The sequence below is a fragment of the Syngnathus leptorhynchus genome, chromosome 1, assembly GCF_054491065.1.
Source record: "Syngnathus leptorhynchus isolate UIUO chromosome 1, UIUO_Slep, whole genome shotgun sequence".
Lineage (NCBI taxonomy): Eukaryota > Metazoa > Chordata > Actinopteri > Syngnathiformes > Syngnathidae > Syngnathus > Syngnathus leptorhynchus.
In genome coordinates this window covers 9,443,972-9,466,473 of record NC_141195.1, presented here as the reverse complement: position 1 = coordinate 9,466,473, position 22,502 = coordinate 9,443,972, and the positions used below count along the sequence as shown (strand labels likewise).

General features: G+C 40.3%; 1 protein-coding gene across 2 annotated transcripts in view; it reads right to left on the bottom strand.

Annotated features, from left to right (window-relative positions):
- The window catches only part of lamb2l (laminin, beta 2-like), a 27,233-nt gene extending 4,731 nt beyond the window's left edge, over positions 1 to 22,502 (bottom strand). Inside the window, exons 1-25 of one of the 2 annotated variants that reach the window (XM_085913262.1) lie at positions 22,352 to 22,502; positions 14,962 to 15,044; positions 12,193 to 12,362; positions 9,753 to 9,888; positions 9,535 to 9,608; positions 9,258 to 9,446; positions 8,972 to 9,035; positions 8,688 to 8,890; positions 8,005 to 8,125; positions 7,384 to 7,572; positions 7,006 to 7,185; positions 6,751 to 6,863; positions 6,557 to 6,636; positions 6,313 to 6,469; positions 4,739 to 4,879; positions 4,233 to 4,394; positions 4,018 to 4,139; positions 2,548 to 2,668; positions 2,026 to 2,218; positions 1,805 to 1,948; positions 1,413 to 1,644; positions 1,174 to 1,337; positions 871 to 1,095; positions 472 to 686; positions 296 to 392 (exon numbers count right to left, since the gene is read on the bottom strand). In XM_085913262.1, coding sequence (XP_085769388.1) covers positions 296 to 392; positions 472 to 686; positions 871 to 1,095; positions 1,174 to 1,337; positions 1,413 to 1,644; positions 1,805 to 1,948; positions 2,026 to 2,218; positions 2,548 to 2,668; positions 4,018 to 4,139; positions 4,233 to 4,394; positions 4,739 to 4,879; positions 6,313 to 6,469; positions 6,557 to 6,636; positions 6,751 to 6,863; positions 7,006 to 7,185; positions 7,384 to 7,572; positions 8,005 to 8,125; positions 8,688 to 8,890; positions 8,972 to 9,035; positions 9,258 to 9,446; positions 9,535 to 9,608; positions 9,753 to 9,888; positions 12,193 to 12,362; positions 14,962 to 15,001 — 3,532 coding nt within the window. In that variant the 5' untranslated portion in view covers positions 15,002 to 15,044; positions 22,352 to 22,502. Of the gene's footprint in view, positions 1 to 295; positions 393 to 471; positions 687 to 870; positions 1,096 to 1,173; positions 1,338 to 1,412; positions 1,645 to 1,804; positions 1,949 to 2,025; positions 2,219 to 2,547; positions 2,669 to 4,017; positions 4,140 to 4,232; positions 4,395 to 4,738; positions 4,880 to 6,312; positions 6,470 to 6,556; positions 6,637 to 6,750; positions 6,864 to 7,005; positions 7,186 to 7,383; positions 7,573 to 8,004; positions 8,126 to 8,687; positions 8,891 to 8,971; positions 9,036 to 9,257; positions 9,447 to 9,534; positions 9,609 to 9,752; positions 9,889 to 12,192; positions 12,363 to 14,961; positions 15,045 to 16,505; positions 17,591 to 22,351 lie in introns of those variants that run through there. The other variant, XM_085913261.1, reaches the window with a different exon arrangement.

Sequence of the window (22,502 nt, the reverse complement as noted above, 5' to 3'; positions counted from 1 at the left end):
ACAAATGTCCATAACATTGAATCACAGAGTAATGCTAAAAGGCATTAACAATAAACTCAAATTTACCTTGGTCATATTCTCCGTATCAAATTGCCTTCTGTGTGAATATGTTAACAATGAAAGCTGAGTGAAAAATGGATCTCATGGAGTCCCGCAAGAGTGTGATCTGAAACCATGTGTCGGCTGCAGCATCATTAACAATAAATTACCATAAAAAAAAAAGACAGCTATAGCTATACGGTGAAAAAAATAACAAGCCTTACTAATGACTTTTCTGTGTCAACGAATTAGTTACCTTGACACTGTATCCGTGGGTCTCCCCAGTGGAGCTGCTCACACTCTGTGCACTGTTTCCCTCCGAAGCCCGGTTGGCAGTGGCACTGACCACTGAACTGTCAAAGACAAAAACCTGGCTTTCACAACTAAACTTGCATTCAACATTTTCAGCCTTTTTGAGTCATGCATACTCACCATATTACATTCTGTTCCCATGGAATGTTGCAGGTTGCAATTACAGGGCTCACAGCCTTGGTCTTGACCGTAGTTCCAATGGTTAGGAGTGCATTGATCACAGTTATGGCCGGTGATGTTTGCCTTGCATAAGCAAGCACCTGTCTGACGATCGCAGTCACAGTGTACGTCGCTGCAAGTCGACTGGACAGTACCAGCAGTCACGCAGGTACAGCCTAAGATAAGATATATCACGTTCAGGAGAAAGAAGACGGTGATGCTGATTCTTGAAAATCAAACATCATTCAACTCTGGATTTTGCTCTTCTTTGGATGAAATATGCAGGGCAACTTAAATATCTAACTACTTACAACGCAGTGCATACAAAACCCATTAATAAGGTATTTTCAAAAAACTCACGTCTACAGTCATGGGCCAAAGCAGTGCCATAGTAACCCTGTTGACATTGGGCACAAGCTGGACCATCTGTGTGGTAAAGGCACTTGAGGCATTGACCTGTCCTAGAGTCACATGACTCCGGGTCCTGAGTGTCAATGTTGCCGCTGCACTCGCATGGAAGGCACTGGCCTCCAGTTTGCTCTGGGTTGCCATAGTAACCGGGGGCGCACTGGTCACACCGAGGCCCTGGGTTGGAAAAGAAGAAATGGGAAATTCTGGCAATCTTTTTTTGGCTGATGTTTTCGTTTTACTGTGATATCTCACCAGCATAGCCTTGTCTGCAATTACACATTATGAGGTTTGAAGAGTGGTCTGCTTGGCAGGAGTGGCCGTTGAAGTGATCCGAACCGGGATTACCCGGGCAAGAGCAGGGGCGACAGTGGTCCCCTGAGCCAAGCAATGCGTTTCCAAAGAATCCATCCTGACACCTGAGCACAACCGGTGCAGCGAGTTATTTCCCATCGCCGGGACAACCACGGCAACATCGGTGATATTTTGCTTACTGTTCACAGTGACGACCGGCTGTGTAGTCTCGGCATTCTTTACACTCGCCAGTTTGGGAATCGCAACTGTCTGCGTGGCCGTTACACTGACAGGGCGTGCAGCTCGGGAAGCTCCACTGACCGGGTTGGCAGTCAGAGCACCGGCGGCCAGTTGCTCCCTCCCGGCACTGGCACTGGCCGGTAACGGGGTCACATTGGTGGCTCAGAGAACCCTCTGAGTGACAGTCACAAGCTGAAAAAGAAAAAGGTCGTAAACATTCTTTACTTGACTGGATATCATGACTGGAACTGCCACTGGTGAGTAGTGAGTTTCTGAATGCAGCCTATGTTTGTGCTTGAACCGTTTCCTTTGGAATCCGTGCCGAATGAGGTCGTCCGTGTTTGTGACTCACCAGTACAACCATTGACTCCAAAGCCATAGGTTCCTGGTGTACACTGGTCACAGCGTCGACCCATCACGTTGGGCTTACAGCGGCACTGTCCTCCGACCCTATCACATTCACTCGAGAGGGACCCTTGAAGATCACACTGACAGGCTGGATCACACACAAGAGAGACAAACCATCATTACGTGAAAAGCAAAGACAAATAAGCTTCTTGCTTGAATACTAACGCAGTGCTCCATCGTGAATGATGGCCGAAATACTGCAGATGAGCTTGGAGCACACGTCGGCCAAGTTGGGCGTTGGCGTTATCATAAAGGAATCCAGACACATATAGTGAATCATCTCCTCACGGCGCACCTCTCCCTCAATCTCATTGCCTTGGAAACCAGGAAGCTCGGTATAATCAGGGATCAGAACCAACTGTCGGAGTGGAACAAAGGAAGCAAAAATAAATTACAGCAGTATATAAAAGCACTAAGATCTAGCTACGTATATATTATATCTATATCTATGTATATCTACATCTATATATGTACACATAGATGCATATTATATATATTTATATATATATATATATATATATATATATATATATATATATATATATATATATATATATATATATATATATATATATATATATTTTTTTTTTTTTTTGCATATTCCACCACTCAATCCGTAATAGTAGGGAAGAATAACAAAACAATAAAACTAATGGGATGGAGGCTGGGGTTGCTGTCTTTCCTCACCGAATCAACATGAATGAAGGCCGTGAGATGTCTGTGGGTCACTCCGTGGCGCTGGAAGCGGATGGCGACCACATAACGATTATTTGGCTCAAAACAGAACGGCCTTGGCATCTGGATGTATCTGGAAGACAAAGATATGCAGTATGTTGCGCTTCCTGAGCAATTTTCCTTCTTCGGGGAAGTGTGTGGGAAATTTTGCACGTTTGTGACCTATCCAACAGCTTATTTGCAAACAACCTCACTTGGCCCATTGCATTGCATGCTCTCTTCACAGACATGAACCTTCTTCCTGTCTCTTTGTATTTTTGAAGTCACTGTGCTAATTAGTGTTGGCTGTCAGACCAACCACAGCGGACAACGAAAGGAACACTTTGGTTTACTGCGATGTTTAGATCCAGGCGTAAGCTGGCCTTTTCAATTCCGTTCAGTTCCAGATGAATAACGTTTCTCAAAGACCATTTAGTACTTGGAAACTAGTCAAGTTGGGCTTCTCACTTATATTTTACACCTGTATTATGAATTAATATTGCTAAAGTTGAATGTGGATATTGTATTTTCCCCAAACAGTGGCCTCTGCCTTTATAAACCGCTCCATAGTCTACTTTGGTCTCATATTATTCTCTATTTTGTCTTCAACAGTTGCCCCTTTTTTTCTTTAAGCTTCATCAAACAAAGCTGTTCCCACCCTGTAATATCACACTGGCTGACTTTTATTGCAAAGCGTTAGCTATGTTTGCCCTGCTTTCAGCGAATAGAACACAGGATACAGTGAGGTAAGACTGTATCTGACTCACACAGTGCTGCAGGCCAGGGCAGGTTTAAGTGACAATAATGTCATGATGCAATTGTTTCTGTCATTTGTTCTTCGAGTATACAGCATATCCCAAATGTACAGAACTCCATTGTAGTCATGCTACCAGCTAGATTGATTATCTGTTTGATTTGTTTTTCTATTAGAGATTATTTAAATCATGATGACGCAACATGCAACAACAGGCTCTTCTAATATATATTTCACATTTGAGATTTTGATTCCAATATTTTTTAATGTATTTTTGTATTTTTATTTGCCACAATTTTAGGCCTAATGATAAAAATTGGAAATACAAGAAGTATCAGAGCCTATATTGATGTTAATGGAAGTCACCATCATCAAACTTCCTGTTAAGGTTATAGCAAATAACATCAAATAAATGAATAAATAAGTAAATAAATGAATGAATGAATGAATGAATGAATGAATAAATAAATAAATAAATAAATAAATAAATAAATAAATAAATAAATAAGGCTACATGACTAAATTAGTCTTGCCAGATCAAATTTTTGGTCAAGAGTCAAATTACAAGTGTCTGAATGCAGCTCCCTTTCATGGTCATGAATACGAGGGCAGCAAAAGCAGTCTGACCGGTAAAAATCTAATCATACCCGAAAAAGGTCCATGACTCAAGCTACTGAGTGTTTTGATACCTGTTGCGATGTGGTAAAGTGACTGTGTAGAGCTGCTCGGTTGGTAGAAGGTTTCCACAGCGGAGACTGGAAGGCAGGTTCACAGATGTTATACTGACAATGGCCTCCCAGTCCTCTGTGGACTAAACACACATACAGCACACATACATATAAAAGACAGGGCTTTAAGTCAAAAGGACCTGCTGAGTTTTAAGAGGGAAGTGTGATGCACAAACCTCAGGTTCATAACGGATCATGATGTTGTACTCCATGGCGTAGGGAATGTTGTCAATATGAAACACCAGGCCAGCACTATCTTTGACCCGAGCAAAACCAGGCCCGGTCCAAGTCACTGTGTGACTTAGGGTGAGCTCTCTGTAAACGGTCCTTACATCCGGCTTAGAAAGACAGAAAAATGCTTTCTTGAGAATGTTTCCACGCTTGAGGCTATTGTCAATGTATTATCAGAGATAATATAGAACTGTAACAAAAGACTACATTGTGGTGGACTTGGCTATTGATCACATTAAGGATAGTTTTCTTTTTTTTTTTTTTTTAATGTTTTCCCCTCTGAAATATGTTTGATTGCTGTGCCAATGCTACTTCACCAACTTCATACTTGCAACCTGCTGTCTAAATCGAGCAGTTACTGGCGCTAAGGGCTTTCTTTCCAAACGGAATAATGAATGACAACCACACTGCATTTCTCATCGTTGGGCGTGAACAAAAGATGATATCATACTGTCTGCTGAAGCTGTCGGATCCGCCTCAGCGCTGTGCGATGTTGCTGCGGGTTGGCGATACGCCGGTGACGCCTGTGTCTTCTCAGCTGGTTGTTGAGGTGCTGAACGCAGTCTGTCTCTGCCTGAGGTCGAACTTTGCCCTAGGAGAGGAGGGGAGAAGTTTAAGTCTAAAAAATTTAAAATAAACATGTAAGATTTTAATCAAATATGGAAGCGCTATGTAAAACCTAATACATACCCCTAAAGTCATTCAAACCTCAATTTGAAGCATACACAAAATCTTAATTACTGTCAGGCACAACAGAATACCAAAAGCAAGCAAATCCCACCCAAGCTCACAATTAGTCGGCGCTTTGCGCTTGACTCCAAAATAGAACCCCTCTAGTATCGGCCAACAACCAAATGTTTTGAAAACAGGAAGTGCAATCCTTCATCAAGGGATCGAGACAGTTCACCACATAAAACTACTCATTATCAGCATTAGTCCACAGTTCTAGGAAGTGATCACAGCTATTCTCTCTCTGTCTTCGTTTGCTCAGAACACACGATGATTACCGCCAAGCAACCGCCAGGAGATAAGGCCCGTGAGGCACTTCCCCTCATATTTTGTGTCCTGCATGGCTGCCTCTTTGACAATTTGAAGTCAGCACTTGCCTTTTGCCACATTCCTGGAAATGTTGTGAGAGTGTGGATGAAAAGGGTCTGTCTGAGCTTGCCCATGGTTGAACTTGGAAGTGGAAAGAGTGGAGTGGCTAAATTGAAGAGTAGAGAGGAAACAGACTGTCTGGATGGGAGAGCATGGCAGATTACAGGTAGATGGAAAGGGAAGGGATAGAATCGGCTGATAGAATAAATAAAATTGAATGTCTGAAATCAAACTAATTTGACCAAAGGTTTGAGGATAAGATAGATGCTCCTTTAAAGTTGCACAAGAACTTTTTACTATCATCGGGCATGAAGCAACTGCCAAGATGTGTAGTATCAATGCACATATCAGATTTACCCATCATCAAAAAACACAGATTGCTAATAGTCTATGTAATCGATAGAATCTACCCAAACAACTAAAATACACACATAGATAAAAGGCTGTTAATGGCATTTACTGAAAAAAATGTGGAAATTTTAATATGGTTTAAATATGCCACATTAGTGGTGAATAACAAATAAATAAGCAAAATAATTGGAGATGCAATCAAAAGGGTAATTTGCCCAGGCCAAATAATTGACCTCACATTTTGTCACTGCCCTATTTACGTGCATTTTGGGTGTACATGTGCGAGACATTGAATTGGAATTGGGCAGTTGGCCCTGCATTGTGAATCAAGCCAAAGACCTCCTCGCTGGATTGAAAACAAATCTTTATCTGTTTTAGTCATAACATCATACAGGACGTTTCCTCTGAGCCATACAGTGATGCTATCAAATGTTTGGAGCATTTTAAGACAGTCAGATTTGAATGTCTCTAGTAGGTTGGTGGTCTATAGTACAATTTGCAGAAGCCCTATAAGTGATCATAGAGACTTGCAATGGGCTTGAGTGAGTGTCGATGTTAAAAAAAAAAAATTCTCACAGGTAACGCAGCGTCAATGGGCGAATGTCCAGTCGCCCCTTCGGCCTCATATTTGTAGAAGTCCAACGGCGCGCAGAAAAAGCCAGGCTCCACCTCAGAGCACTGTCGACCAATCAGATGGCTCCTGCAGTCGCACTGTCCATTCTCCATCATACACCTTCAACAAAAAATAGATAATAATACCAACACACACAATTTAAACATTCTCAATAAATCCTCGTTCTTGAGACGTAGACTTTTATACCTATTGTTGATGGCTCCACCAAAGTCACAATCACATTGTCTGCAACCAGCCAGGTCATTACTGAGACCCCAGTATTCAGGCTACAAAGATCGACAAAAACAAAAAACACCGACACTTTTAATGTACATTACAAAAAAGCAAGGCGACCGGCATTGAATACAACTCGATTATAAGGCTGAATGACAGGTACTAACCAGACACTGGTTGCAGTAGCGACCAGTGACATATCTTTTACAAGAGCAGTCGCCGCTGATCTGATCGCATGGGGCTCCCATCATAATGATGCCACGAGGATCACAGTTGCAAGCTGGTGACACACATACACACCCAAGAAAAACATGCAGTCATGAAGTTGTTTCATTGAAAAATAAATGTCAAATCATACCAATTCCAATACCTTAGCTGTCTAAAGAACAGAACGTGAGTAGAAAAAAGAGATGGATACGCACGTTGGCAACCCAAAGGGTCGTTTTGGCTGAGTCCAAAATAGCCCTCCTTGCAGTCGTCACAGCGCAAGCCTTTGACGTTGTCTTTGCAGCGGCACTGTCCAGTGATCATGCCCATGTCTGGGTCAGTGTGACTGTCGCACACGCCTCCCTCCATTGAGCCCACCGGATCACAGTCACAGGCTGGTGGTCACACAAAGAATGGAAAGTAAAAAAGCATCACTTTCAAACACTTTTAAAATACCTTCAAGCTTCCAACTCGGCATCTGGTGTTTTTTGAAAGAACACGTATCTTGTCAAGTTTATTTTTTTTATTTATTTATTTATTTTATAAACTTGACGTATCTTGTCCTTAATATATAAATGTAATATTTGACTCACCAACACAAACCTGGGGGTCTCTAATATCTCTATTTGGGTCTTGATAGTAGAAAGGTTTGCACATCTCACAGTTGCGTCCCATAGTGTTGTGCAAACAGACATCACATACTCCTCCGCTGATGTTGCCCGTGGCCAAATATACCGCCACGTCAAAGTGACACTGGTTGGAGTGGCCATTGCAGTTACACTCTGTAGAATATAGAAAGAAAGAAAGAAAGAAAAAAAACAACAACATGTTGTTGTTACCTACAGACTCAAAATTGTGACTTTAGGTTCAGCAGCAACCTTAGCAAATAATCAGAAATAATTGGTTAAAAAAACAGTCATTGGGGAAAAATGATTTTAATACACTAACACAAAATTGTATCAGACGATTAATCGATGGAATAATCGATACAATAATCGATTCGAAATAACGTTTGATAATGACAGCCATAATACAGTTCTATTTGAGAGATTTAAATCCAAATGACATGGTGATAAATTAAAGAACGCAACTTAACGAAATGCAACGAGTGTAAAATTTCAAATTAATCTTGATCTTCTTGAAACTTGGACATAAGCCAGGTGTCACATATATTTCCTCTGTTAAACAACTTTTCCTTTGTTGTGTGCACCTACCTCTACAGGTATGCGGGTTTTCGGCCTCAGCCGGCCTCCATGGCAGATCATGGTAGAAATCTTGGCAACGTTCACAGTTGAGCCCCTCTGTGTTGTGTTTGCAAACACACCGACCGTGGATCTGGCAAGATTGAAAAATAGATGAATGTCAGAAGCAGGTTAAACAATGGCTACGAGCCAAATAATTAGACTACTACCAAGCCAAAAGCACTCAGTTGAGCACAGGCCAATCTTAACCATGTCCATCCATTTCAATGGATTTGCAAAATAATGGAGTGCCAACTGCCACTCAATGTTTTTTTTTCTTCACTGGAGCTCCATCTGCTAGATCTAAAGTGTCAATGCCCCATTTTCAAACTCTCTAACAACATTTTATTTGTTTTATTTTGTGTAAACCTGCTGCCTACCAACCTAACAATCACCATGGTGTAGCCCATTGTGTATTATACAATTTTTATCTATTCATGTACCATAAAAATTGTTACGCAAAGTCATCAGGTTTATATAGTGTCAGCTGACATGAAACTGTTAACTGTCTTTTAAATGACACTGAATTTATGCTATTTTGGGGCCATCTTGAGTTGATAACATTGTTACAAATAATACAAAATTCTAATTAGTAAAATTTATCCGAATTCAGCATACAATTAGCTAATTGAAGAACAAAAAAACTGCAATCTCACCATTCCGTTGGCTCGGATATCAACCCCTGGCACTGGGGCGCACTCCGAGGCGTGTCCGTAACAGAAGCAGCTCCCTCTGACAACCAGCTCGTAGATAGCATAGTAATATTTTTGAAGGACGTCAGAACGTCGGTCTAAAAGGTCGTCCCCCAGAGTGTTCAGCTTTGTGAAGTTAATGCGCAGGTTGGTGATTCGCAGGAGCTCTAGTCAAGATAAAGATGAAACATTCTTTGATACTATGTTTAGCTGCATTTTTACATGTTTCACGTTTTTTGTTAGGCTACCTTGAATGTCCAAGCTGTAGGGGTCTTTCACATGAATGGCAGGATCCAAGACTTTATAAATGACCTTGGATGGGAAGAAAAATAGGTCAAGAGAGAATTCAATTCATTTGGGAGTGAAGAAAAGCTCCTATTCTGAATAAAGGAAAATGATCTTGTACGATAAACTAATTCTGTTAAGTCTGAATTATAAATGTGCTACATTTAGTTTCTCATCCATTTGCTTTGTCTGATTTTCCCGCATAATGACCACGATGAGATGATACAGCCAGTGCAACATCCATCATACCTCCCCATTGGTGGAGGGCTCAATGTCAGAGTAGCGTTCTTCACAAGTGATGTCATTAATGTGGTGCAGGCCATTTGAGGGGATACCAGGAAAAGTCCTGGTGCAGTTGGAGGCAAAGTAGCGGTAGGGACGCCACGTTCGACCAAAATCAGCAGAACGCTCAATGATCATAGCTGCGGGACGGAAAGTCTGTCAAAGAAAACAGGAAACATTTTAAATGTGTCTGCACACTTCTAATTTTGTCATCCAGTTCAATTGAGACAGCAATAATATGTACCTTGAACTTTATAATTAAATGCGTGAAGTGGAATTCGGCCTCCAGGTTAAGTCGAATGCTGACGGTTTCCTCTCCTATGGAAGAAACAACTGTTAGGACATGACTGTTGGGCAAACTTTGAAATATTCTCTCAGGCAAGGGCTTACAGGAAGTACTTTGTACAACATTTGAGAGCATTATTTAAGATATACCCCAAGTGACATCTTTAAAACACACACCGTTAGCAGACTGCCACCACGTGTTGTCACCGATGCTGTCCGTGAGGTAAATCACGTTCTCGATGCGGTGGCTGTTTCTGTGTCGGTTCGGGTCATACGGACGCTGGGAGTTACACTCGAAACATTTGTCCGACTCCTGTTGAGGTAGGAAAAATGCATTTGCCCTCTTAGTTAATGTCTGCCGTCATCTACAGACGTGTGAATGAAAGAAAATATTGAGTGCCAGGAAAGATGTACTGTATGGATGGAAAAATACAATTAAGATGTGTTCAAATATATTTGTCCCAGTAGTTGTGCATATCATTGTGTTCCATTCATTTATTTCCAACAGCAGTATTGGATTGTCCAAGAATTCAGCAGTGTAGTTCCATCTCAATACAAGTATGCATCAATAGAAGAGGAATAGAGAGGCCATGGGAAAAACACAACAATGTGGAGTCTGAATAAAGATGTGTGTGGCAAAGGTTCACAACAAATAGAGGTGCGAGGCAGGAGGGTGCAGGTGAATGATGTTGGCATGCAAGTGGAAAAGGTTCTCAGCAGTTGGAGACAAAGACTGGGCCTGCAGAGAGCAAGGGGGCATGGTGAGGTAGGTAGGCTGCAAAGGGGTGCCTCTGGGAAGGGGGGCCATGAAGAGGGGAGCTGAGTAGATGAGGCTGGCACGGAGAAGCACTGGAATCCAGACTAGTGGGTCTTAATTAGGTTGCTGTCAGAAACCATTATGACTAGTTAAGATGCTAAAGTTTCGGCCATTTCTTTGCATGAATGATGAATGTGCCTTGTGTCCATTGACACTTGATTTTGCAGGACATGGTTCAAACGGCAACATTGGGATACCAAGGTAGCAGCATTGTAAAAAAATAAAATAAAATTGGATGGCATTTTAATCAAGTCTGGATACAAATCTGATGTTTTGAATATACATAATATTACATTCTTGTGCCCTGAGACCAGTTTACGGTGGAGTCTGCCTTTCACCCCATGGCAGTTGGGATGGTCTCAAGCACCTTGGTGAATATTAAAAATGATATTGGAAAAGGTACAATTGCTAATAGAAAACGAACCATATGTAGTACATTCAACTCAAGTTGAAATAAACAGTTGGACACGACCAATCGTTATTAAAGAGAAGCAGGGTACACCATATTTTTACGAAAACAAATAATCAAAAAATGTAGCAAAAATGACAACAAAGAAGCTTACGATAACGTGATAACTTGGGGTGGAAAGTGTTAAAGAACTAATTAGTCTCAGTTTCATGGTCCATGTTGTATCTGTCAATGCTTTGGAATGAATGAGCTGCCTCCAATCATGTGCCCCTGGTAGTACCGAGAAAGTAATTGAATTTGAATAAGAGTAAGCTGTATGGCTTTAAATCTCTCTCACTTCTTTTGCTCTCTCACTCTTGCTCTTTTACTCTTGCTCTCTACTCCAAGCTCTTATTCATACCCAATTAGTGAAGGTTGATCAGCTTTCTATCACCACAAAACATTGATGTAAGTCTTTACAGAAAAGGTGCCATTAAGTTTTCTCATTAGATCAGCTCACAATATGGGAGAAAACCAACTCACACATTTGGTGAACATGCTGGGATTGGAAATCCCGAAGGTCGGAACTGTGACGCAAACATGCTAACTGGTGATCCACTGCGCTGCCCTCTACTTGGCCTGTCCTAACCTGAAATGTTCCTTGTCTTTGAGGCCCCTTTAAAAGGTCATCAACTCAACTGGATTAATAGCAGAACCTCTTCTCAGATACAACAATGGAATCTGACCTTACCGGGAAAAAGAAATCATTCATGTCAAGTCCACATTAGTGATGACCTCTCTTGGACATTTTAACACAGACACTTAAGTTAGCTCCTGACAAAGGTCTACACCTGGATTCGTGGTGTGACAGGTTGTCACCATCTCCTGACCCCGAGAGTCACAAAGGGCATCTGGAATCAGGGTCTCACGTCAATCTTGCTCACCTGGAGGCATCGAGGTGCAAGTATGTACTTGCGTAGAAAACCGATGTATGTATACAGCGCGCCCATGATGAAACATGTCAAGCGTGGTTTAAAGAAAAAAAAAAAAAAACACGGAACTAAAGCTGCACACCGGATTGGCTAGAGTAGACTCATCAATCGATTTTTATGATCGAGGGACCACGCAGGGAAAAAAAAAGTGTCACTTGAAAGATGGAAATCATAAAAACTGCAACTCGCTGAAACGTTTACCAAGAGGTGAAAGCGAACAAAGAAGCAGAGTTTGTTTTTATGTAACACATACTGAAAGGTTGAGCAGGTGAGTGAAAGCACCACTCGTGGAAAAAAAACAACAACAAAAAAACAAAGATGGACAAGTGGAGATGACAAGGAACAAAAGAGAGAACCAACATAGCTTTGACAACACAGGTGGTAAAAGACATATGTAGGGAAAATATTTTAAAGTGTAACCTGGAGATGGCTGACAATGCAGTAATGCTCTGGACCGTCCAGCCCACAAGTGGAGGTGGCACTAAGGTTCACAGCACGCCCAATCAAGAGGTTTCCTGTGGCAGGGTAGCAACTCCCGTCCGTGCAGCCGTGTGGGCTTGATGGCGGGTCTTGTCCAGACACACATGAGGCTGGAGATAGAGGAGCATGAGTGAAGTCGGATCTGATTTGTTATGTTTCATACAAGGTGCAGAATCAATTGATTGTTCAAATTATAGGTGGAATTGAGGTGATTGAATCATGAAATGTTTAAAGTGCTCACATGATTTAAGAGTGGTACAGTTGTAATGTTGTCAAAAGTAATTGAAAAGTAGTCGATTATCAAATTACTCAAGAACTGTTTTTAATAATCAAGTCATCATTCAGAGCCATTATTGAACTTAGTCCTCTAATGTAAGCCTCTCAATGGTAACTTAGTCATTATTTTTTTGAGTCATTCAAGAAAACAATCAGATCATCGTTGTGTATAATCAAAACATTAGCAAACATGGTTCGGTATTGACTTGTTTTTATCACTAAACAATACCAAAGAGTAAATTGGAAAAAATTGGTTTTCCAACTTTCATACAGAACAAAATTTTTATTTGATTATTCAATTAATCAATGAAATAACCAATGGAATAATCGATTCCTCTCCAGTTGTGTACATTTGTTTTTGCACATATCCATCCACAAAACCATTTTGTTATATTGCTTATCACGTTCAGTGTTGATGAGAAGGTAAAGGAAAGGAAACAAAATAACAAACGGGTCTGCTGACAGGTAGAAAAATGGGTTTCGGTCATTTGGGCCTGGCAGTGAAAATGCATTCTTAGTTTGGTGAAAACTCTGTTACAATTTTTGAATGTTGTTTTCCTGCGTTGATAAAGTATGGACAATGTCTCTAATTTTGGACACAATCTGATACTAGAATGTAATTGCTTTCACGGACTTCAGCGTGAAACAACTCTTCTGCTCCATGTAAACGCTCGCTGTGCACCACTGATTCGCAGGTCTCACCGACAAGAGGGAACAACACGTCTATTTGGTAACTAATGCTAAAACAAGATGGTGATGTGACCCGGTTGCAGAATTACTTGTATGAACAACAAATAAGAAGACAGCTGAGTGAGGTGACAGTGATGTATGGGGCCTTTTCAACTTGTTGATCTATGAGAAAGAAAAAAAAAACCCACAACAGACCTACAACATGCTGAAGCTTGCTTGCAAAGATTGGAAAAGTTCAAAGTGCATTGTTGAAACCTAAGTCAAAAAATAACATTATCATTGGCAGATGAAAACTGTACCTAATGTTAAATGTTGTATTGTATTTACTTTACTACTTAGAAATGACTTCACTTTGCTTCTGCATGTCTACTTTGCTCAAGGTGGTCAGACATTTTTTTCAGCTGGTCCCACATCTCTTTGCAGATTCTGTCTAGATCCTTTAACAAGTCATAGCTTCAGATCCCCTGTTGCATTTTGGACAGGATTAACGTCTGGGGACAGCGAGCCACCCCGTGACCTTAATGTGATTCTTCTTGAGCAATTCTTTTGTTGTATTGCCCGTATGTTTTGGGTCAAATGAAAGATCCGTTGACAACCGATCTTCAGTTCTTTAAATAGCCCCATCCATCGTCACCTTGATACAAATTGTGCTCAATCCTAATTATTTACCCTTAAAATAAAATGTAAAAAATATATAAAGAAAATAATTGAGAAGCACTGATGTCCACACAATCCTTTATCATTTAAAAGGTAATCCCAAATATTCCGAAATGTTTAACAACATCACATAAAAGTGTCAGACACACTTTGAACAGGAAGAATTAGAGTTTAGATTGAAAAGATTGACATTTCCTAGCCACTATCTCTTAGCCAAAACTCCGAAGAAGGCCACCCCGATTGCCATAGAACTCAAAAGGACCAAAGCAAGCCTGTTGGAACAACAAGGTCATTGACAGCTGGTTTACAAGTGTGTTATTAGAGTGTAGGATGAGGCAATGAAATGCACACACACGTACACAAAGAAGAAGAATGATAGGTAAACGCACCCCTAGGCATCCAATTTCCCTCCGGTATACTATGCACTACGGCAGGAATGCAGGGACAGGATGGAAAATGTTACTTATTAACGGAAACATTCCAGGTGTCAGTATGGCTGTGAATGACTGCCAATACACCTCTTTGCAACACTTTCTTTGCAGCTCAAGCAGAGCAGGAATGTAAACACTCGTCACCTAGTCCGTCAATATATTCAATACCTGTAATTTCTTACAAACCTCAATTCAGAAATTCAAAATTTCGATTATTTTTGAAAAGGTTTAACTTGCACATTGGGCAACATTCAGGAGCGTAAAGGCTAAAATCGGTCTGTCAGGCATGGCGAGGTGCGTGACGTCATGATATCGCAGGTTCGCTAACTGCTGCGACCGCTACCACTGGAATGCCAGTAGCACAATTTGAAAGTCTTCCAGTTGCCAAACTCACAAAGACTGAAAACCATTTTGGGATCACAAAACAATCCCCCAAAAAAATCCTCTTATTTTAATTTGCATCAGCATTTGATATTTTTCCTCCGCAGATTAAATGTCATTCAAAGGATAGTTAACAGCAAACAACTTCTAAACCCATCTTAATAATTTTTAGGAAACTGACAAATTGTGATAAAGAATGAAGGACAAATTCTTCTTCAAAGGATTTCTAATTTTAAGAAACAAGTGTGAACAAAAGAGAAGCATTTGTACTCACCTAGCATGAAGATCATCAGATACAAAGCCATGATGGTCATCAGCACCACTGGACACGCAAAGAGCAAAATACGCAATCTGGATCTGACAACAAACAGACAAAAAGAGAGAAATACATTTTCTTTTGTGGTAAGAGTCTCAATGCAATCTCAAGTGTTAGGTGCTCCTTGGGAACTCTACCAAAATGTTCTATATTGACCAAACAAACTCATTTTGATCAACACCGTCTTTAAAATAAATGTAAAGAAAATTTCTGGGTGTTGTGTTTTGAACTCCTAACATCAGTTCAGGTGCAGAAGAACTTTGACCTGCAATTAGTCTTGAACCGGGAAACAAGGTCAAGTTCTTACAGACTGCGCTACGACTGGGCCGTGCTTAACGACACAATTTCCATTTTACTGCTTTGTGAAGTACTATGACCTGTTACATTCTATTTGGTACATTCTACTTGTTGATTTGAGCTGATCCAATTAGCCAGTTCAGCACAGCCAGTTCTCATAAATGTTGTCAAGTTTCTGTATTCCAGGTGCAATACTCCAGTTTCATCTGGCACAGTGAACAAGCAACCTTATTGTTGCTATTTTAGGTCAGATATCTTTCAAGGTCTTTCAAAAAAAAAAAAAAAATTGTTGAAGATTAGTTTGTTGTTAAATTGCTGGAGTGCTCAAAAGGAAACACAATCTTTGGCCATCTGGAATAAGATATAATTATGAGCATGGCTCTTTTCTACCTCTGGTTTCTGAACATGCATGAAAATCTTTTCACATTGTTAATAATCTGAAAACAGCCAAGGGTAGACAACAATAGGCATTTATGCTCATTGCTGTGCTGAAGCTGCATGAAAGTGTCGTGCATCTTGCGAGTAAAGGGCCTCTTGTATGCACAGGCTCTGCAAACACAGGGGCGTCCACATTGAATGGGGCAGAATATGTGTGCGCACGTGTGGAAACACAAAATGACAGGCGAGAACAAGCATGTTGCACGTCTCACAACATCAACTCCAATTGTGGTGATAGAAATGCCACAGGAAAAAAAAATGACACCATAGGGTGTTACTAAGATGTAAGAGCACTTTGCTGTCATATAAATTACTCGATACATGTCCAAATGACTTTTAAAAACTCATTCATAAATCGAGCAGATCATACCATAACTTGATATGCTAGAATTACACTCCCTCGTGGCTGTGAGCAATATAGCGATGAAATTAGAGCAATCTGATTGGATGCCGGTGACAAGGGGTTACTCGTTTTCTGTCCGCTGTTTTCACCTTCAAAGTCAAGTCCAAGAATTTGTGATGTGTTAAGAGTTATGGCAGTAAAATATAGACCAAAATTAGCTTGTCTCTCAGGATTGGTGACAAATCAGATCATTCAATGAAAAGACACAAATGCCATCTCCACTACTGATCTACACACTTGTTACAATTTAACCAACTACCTCCAACCTTTACTCCCAGCACAAGAGCATTAAAAAAAAAAAAAAAAAAAGCACAGAAACAATAAAATAAGTCATCATGAGAGCTCCCAAGTGATTCATACTCACGTTTGGTCTCCTCACAATTTAGAACCATTCACTCAAATTCTCCGCCATGTACAACCCGGTGTGTGTGTGTGTGTTTTCGCATGCATGCACATGTGATGCAGCAGAAAGTGTAAAACAAACTTGAGGGTGCTACCGGCGCCGGCGGCGGTGTAAAAACAGAGGGAAAAGCCCGGGGCCAATGGGAGCTCCCGAGAGTTGGTTTCTCTCCGCCTTCCGCCTCACCCTCCCTGGTTTTCTCCGGCCGGCTGCCTCGTCACTGGGGCACTGGGGTGAATGGACAGCTATTATTATTCTAATTGCACTGTCACTCTGCGGGCCACTGGTTGAAAGAGGGGAACGGTCTCCAGGCTGTTGGAATGCACCACCCCTTTCTTCTGGACTCGCAGGGAGAGTGAAGAGGCAAGGGAGGTAGAGAGCAGGACAGAGAGGCCAGAGAGAGAGCACGAGAGGGAGAATGACAAGCGACGAGTGCTATGGACAAAGGGGCAATTTAGATCATGTCCATATGTACAGTTTTTCATCTTATAAATTTGTTTTACCAGTCCACATAAAATGCTGTCAAATATATGATGCAACAGGTGTCACCATTCTCAAACTACTTTATCGAGTCGAATCAGAATCGCGCTGAATCAAATCGCTTCACTTTAAAATGAACCATCCTGGTATCGACTCTGTGTATCTTTTTTTTTTTTTTAAGTGAAGAGATGCACATCACTGAGTATTAGAGGTGTAACAAAAAATGACTCGAAACGGAAAATCAGTTTTGATATGATGAACCGAAACATATCGTTACATTTTAAAATAGTTGAATTAAATGGTATCACTCACCATGTATCGAGAGACTAATCAAATTGTCTTTTATGAGAGATGTACAACAGATATACCTTGTTTTGATATTTCTTTGAATTTAATTAACTTGAATAGTTTTCTAAAGCTCTAATATGTTGTTGCATTCATGACAAAAGCTACAACAACCATTCCATAGCCAAATGAATCGTAATCCCACTGAAATGAAGAAAATTGAATCATTCCATTTTTTTAAATCATGACATCCTTGAATCATATCATACCCTATGTATCAAAAGATCCCCCCCCCCCTAACGGATATGCATCAAAATTGCATAGTATTCAGTAGCTAATTGTTAAGACTTAATTCCCCGGCTCATGTGCCACCTGACAAATCAGTTTCTAAAAATCCACTTGCATAAGTGCACCGCATAGCTAAAGTCTCTTTATTACAATGTCAAGAAGTTCTGAAGTTAACACACCTTGGAACCGATCCAGGTACTTTGAAGGTCAAAAGACTTTGGTTGAGGGGGCCGAGAAGAGACAACACAAAGTGACAAGCGTAGGAGGAAGTGTAACGGTGTCTGCGTGTGTGGGTAATGTGCATGCATGTGTGTGATTGGGGCCAGCCAACAAAACAACAAGTGCACAAGAGAACAAAGCGGCTTTCACATTCACAGCGCTCTGCTCATGTGACCTTTGGCCTCTGGAGATGGTGAGGCAGCAGGAGCAGAAAGTGGAACCAGTTCAAGAAGGGTTCTCGCTTCAGTAAAATGCTCAAAAATTCAACACTTGACAATTATCAGAGTACATTACATAATATTGGATTGTGACTGTATTCAAATATAATGAGAGTTTTTTTTTTTACAAATCCATATGGTAAAACAGTTTCTACGGTAAAATTCGGGTTTTTTGTTTGAGTATAGGTGAGTTCACATCTTGACCTTTTTCACAACAATGATACCCCATTTTAGGATTTTTTTTTAAGTAACGGACTTCCGCTTGGTTAAATTTGCGTTGCAAGATAAAATTTGAATGAGTTACTATTCAGTAACCTTTCAGACTTTCAGGTAAGCCGCCCCTGGAGTGAAATGGGAAAAAAAAGGAAAAAACAGAGGTGGCCAATAGACATAGTGTAGAACATACAAATACAATCATTTTCACATTGTGTTGTGCATAAGAAGAAAATATGAAAATAAATGTCTGTGCAACTTGAAATCAACCTTTGGATTCTAACAATTCCATCAGTATCAGCTGCACCTGGCTCACCTACAAGTGAGCCAGCCAAACGCCCAACAGTTGCATCAAAATGAGATAAGGAGAGGCCAGAGGAAAGTTCATGGGGCCTCTACAAAGTCTATGCAGAGGCGAGACAAAAGCCAAGGAATCTCGGAACTGCAGCCCAAACAATCCAAGGCTCCCGTACAATAAAAACATGATAAGCCTTCCTCTGTGCGCTTGTGCCTGTGTGAACTTGTGTACACATCAAACCAAGAACTAAGCATTGCAGCTGGCAGCAATGCAACGGTAAAGATGTCGTAAAAGAATTTCAAATGGTAAAGGCGCTGTAAAAAAAAAAAAAAAAAAAAAGAGGCATGGCTAGAAATGGGACAAGATCAAGGTGATGAGCTCATGGCGGAAGTTCAGGTTACTTATGAAGTAATGTCAATTGAGTCTCTGTGTGGGGACTCAGAAATAATATAAGATATGAAAACATGAGGCATAAAACAAAAATGAACCGTTATCTAATTGCCTTCACCAAAATAACTGACTCACACGGCAGTCGCTCATTTTATTGTGAGTCCGACTTTTGACAATATGCAGGAACTCAGTTACCTCCGAGTGTTCTAGTTAAAAAATAACCCAGTACAAGGTGTGTCGGCTCATATCTATAGCTGAGCAGGTGACCCACACAAAGAGCATAGAACCGTAAAGTGATCTCACTGTGAAACTCTGAATACCTCACAGCATATCACGGCAAAACACAAGGAAGGGACGGGCTTTTATGTTGCAACATGCATGACAGAGAAATCGCTTTGGTCTCTCTTACAGTTACAGTCTCTATAGTTACCATTTTATATTGTTAGCTCTGCCGAGTGTGCTTTTCAAAAAGAAAGGTTTTGTTCACATCAGTTAGTTAGTTAGTCAGCTGAAACCAAGTTCCTGTAGACTACTAGACTGCGTTTCACATTTAACAAAGGTTGATGTGAGTTTTGGTAGCGCTTCTTCAAACGTCACTTTGTCGCCAGGTCACATGGTATGTTTTTCACTTTGTTACAAAAATCTGGTAAGGCGAGAGGAAATTTGCTGTCCCTTTGGTGGACTAGGGATTCTTAGAATCAAGTCAAAAGTCAGTAGTTTGTAGGAGGTTTCCAGGTATTAGTGGCACTGCAACATCACTGTCTCACAACACAGAGAAAAACTGAAAGGAAATCAATAAACGAGGGAATTTCCTCGATATAAAGAAATCTATTTTTATGACCTATTTTATTATCTATGTTCAGGCGCCTAAGAATACGACAGACACTGTAATTAGTTTGCCCTCATTAAGTTGTCAGCTGTCTGGATACAGGATTTCCAGACTGGATGAAAGGAGAAAAATATGCAAGAGGAGGCAGACATGAAAAAGAAAGAAATGAAACTGATTTATATCAGAAGGTATGATGAGGAGGTATGATTATGAGGCTGTCAGCTTACACACACAAGATCCCAAGAGACGCGTATGGAACACACACAAAATTGTACTAAGCCAAATAAACAGTGACACACTACCTTTTGGCTGTAAGCCATAAAAAAAAATACTTGTGCCACATAATTTGTCCAAATTAAACAATTGGATACCAAGTATACAGGAAAGTACTACAACACGATTTTAATGGGATGTGAACTCCTGCTCCCATGCTACTGTTGCACTGAGCAGAAAAATGCTGCTGGGAGCTCACGTTGTTCTTGGTTGGAATGCAAATATGTGAAATTATATCAACATTAAATTAAGCAGTGTCCCCTCCATGTTGCCTTACGAGTATTTTGCTTCAGCAATAATTAACTATACACAATGGACAGTAGTCCTAATGATCAATAAATTGATCATAAATCATGCCCATCCCAAGTTGCTACTCTTTATGCGTAGTTACTTTTTCTCAAATATAGTGCTTTATAATCATCATTTCTTTCTCTTCGTTTTAGTTTCAATCAATACATTGCATAGTTCTAAATATATACCTGAGTGGTCCAGATTGAGCCATGAAAACAAACTCACTAATCACTCTCTCCTACTCGACAAGTGGAAGTGGAGCTACTCGTGGATGCTCTTAACCCTGCAGGTTAAAGTTGATCTCAGCAGCAGGGTGCAGGGCCAGGTCCTTGAGCTGATTAAAACTAGACTAAGCCTCCAAGGCCCCTGGGAACATGCACCTCCAAACACACACATAAACACGCAAATAGAAGAAAAAAAGAAAGAATATTGTGCTACGATAATAAGGGCATAGTATTTTGAGAATCAAGTTGAAATATAATCATAACAATTATACAATAAAAATGTCATAAACTTTAGAGAATAAAAATGCAACCTTACAAAAAATAAATTGAAAATGAGGATAAAAAGTTTATATTTGACTGAAAAAAATTCCCAATTTTAGAAAAAAAAAGTAATTTTTAAGATACTTGTAAATGTATGGACCATTTGCCCATTTCCCCAACATATTTTCTTCTTATCAATATAACTCATGCTATTCTTTGGATTTCGTCAATGTAACTACGATATCAGTCTATGTAGAAAAGCTGAAAAAGTTTATGTGTTGAATTAAGGAGAACATATTGAATTACATCTTGGAACAACTAGTGTAAGAAAGTACTGGTGTATATTTGACTCTCATTCTTTTCAGTTCAAGGAGAAAATCTGAGCCCGTCTCTCCATTAATCTGTGCCGCTCGTAATCTGGCAGGAATGTGTGTCAAAAAAAAGAACTGCCTTGCAGCCACGAATCAAGGAAAGCACAGCCTCATAGGACATGAGGGCTGGTTTGTTTTTTTTAAATATATATAGATAGTTTAGTGTTTGTTTACAAATTAAAGGAATAGATCTTAGATGATACACATACATAAAAATACCAATTAAAATCACAATAACTATAAAAACTGTGGCAAACATTAAATGAACACATGTAATCTCGGAATCTTTCCAATGCTCTTTGCATTGTAAGATAAGATAAACTTTTCTTGTCCCACTGCGGGTACATGAGCAGTTTCAACTGGATCATATAAACCAATCCACGCATTTTCTATAGTGCTTGTCCATTTGAGGGTCATGGGTGAGCTGGAACATATTCCAGATGACACCCGAGATTGGTCACCAGCCAATTGGAAGACACAATCATTCCCATTCATATTTATATGGACTATGGACAATTTTGACTCCTCAAAGAACCTTTTGGGGAAGGCCAAGCTGAGCACCTGGAGAAAACCCACCCAAGCGTCAGAAGAACTTGCAAATTCCACACAAGAAGGCTGAAACCAGGATTCGAACCCTCAGCATCAGAACATTAAGGCAGATGTGCTAACCGGTCATGCAACGTGTTTCTTCATTATCTTAGTTTAAATATTGTAAAAATGATATGAGATTTTGATCACTATATAACACTAAATAATGTAACCTTTTTGTTCAAGAACATGCAACATGTTATGGCTTTTAACAAATTAGTCAAATATAAGTGAACTAATGAGTCCAATTTTATTTTCAACGGATATAGTTTACACTTGAGTGTCAACTTCAGGCTAATTAGTTTTGTATTTTATTTAGATATACAAGTTTGCAACCGGGGCGCAAGCAAGATAACGCTAAATTAATTATCCCAGCGCGACAGCACCGTAAGAACACTGAAACTGCATTCAAAAAAAAATTTTTTTTTTAAATGACTGTTGTTCGTTACAAAGAACGCGTATAAAGGGAGATACATAATAAACATACTTGGTGGTCTTTACTGTTGGTTCAAGTGCAGGAATTGAAAATAATGTCACTTTATGACGGATGTTTTGAATGAAGCATTCATTTGAAGCTCTCACCTGCTCTCGGCGTTGCCACGCACGCTTTGCTCCTGGCTCTCCTCTCCTTTCTCTGCAGGAGCTCGTTGTCCGGACTGCAGCGATGTAGGACGTCTCGGGGTCAGGGGATCGGGGCTGAGAGGTGGCCCGACGTTGGCCGGCTGCAGTGTGC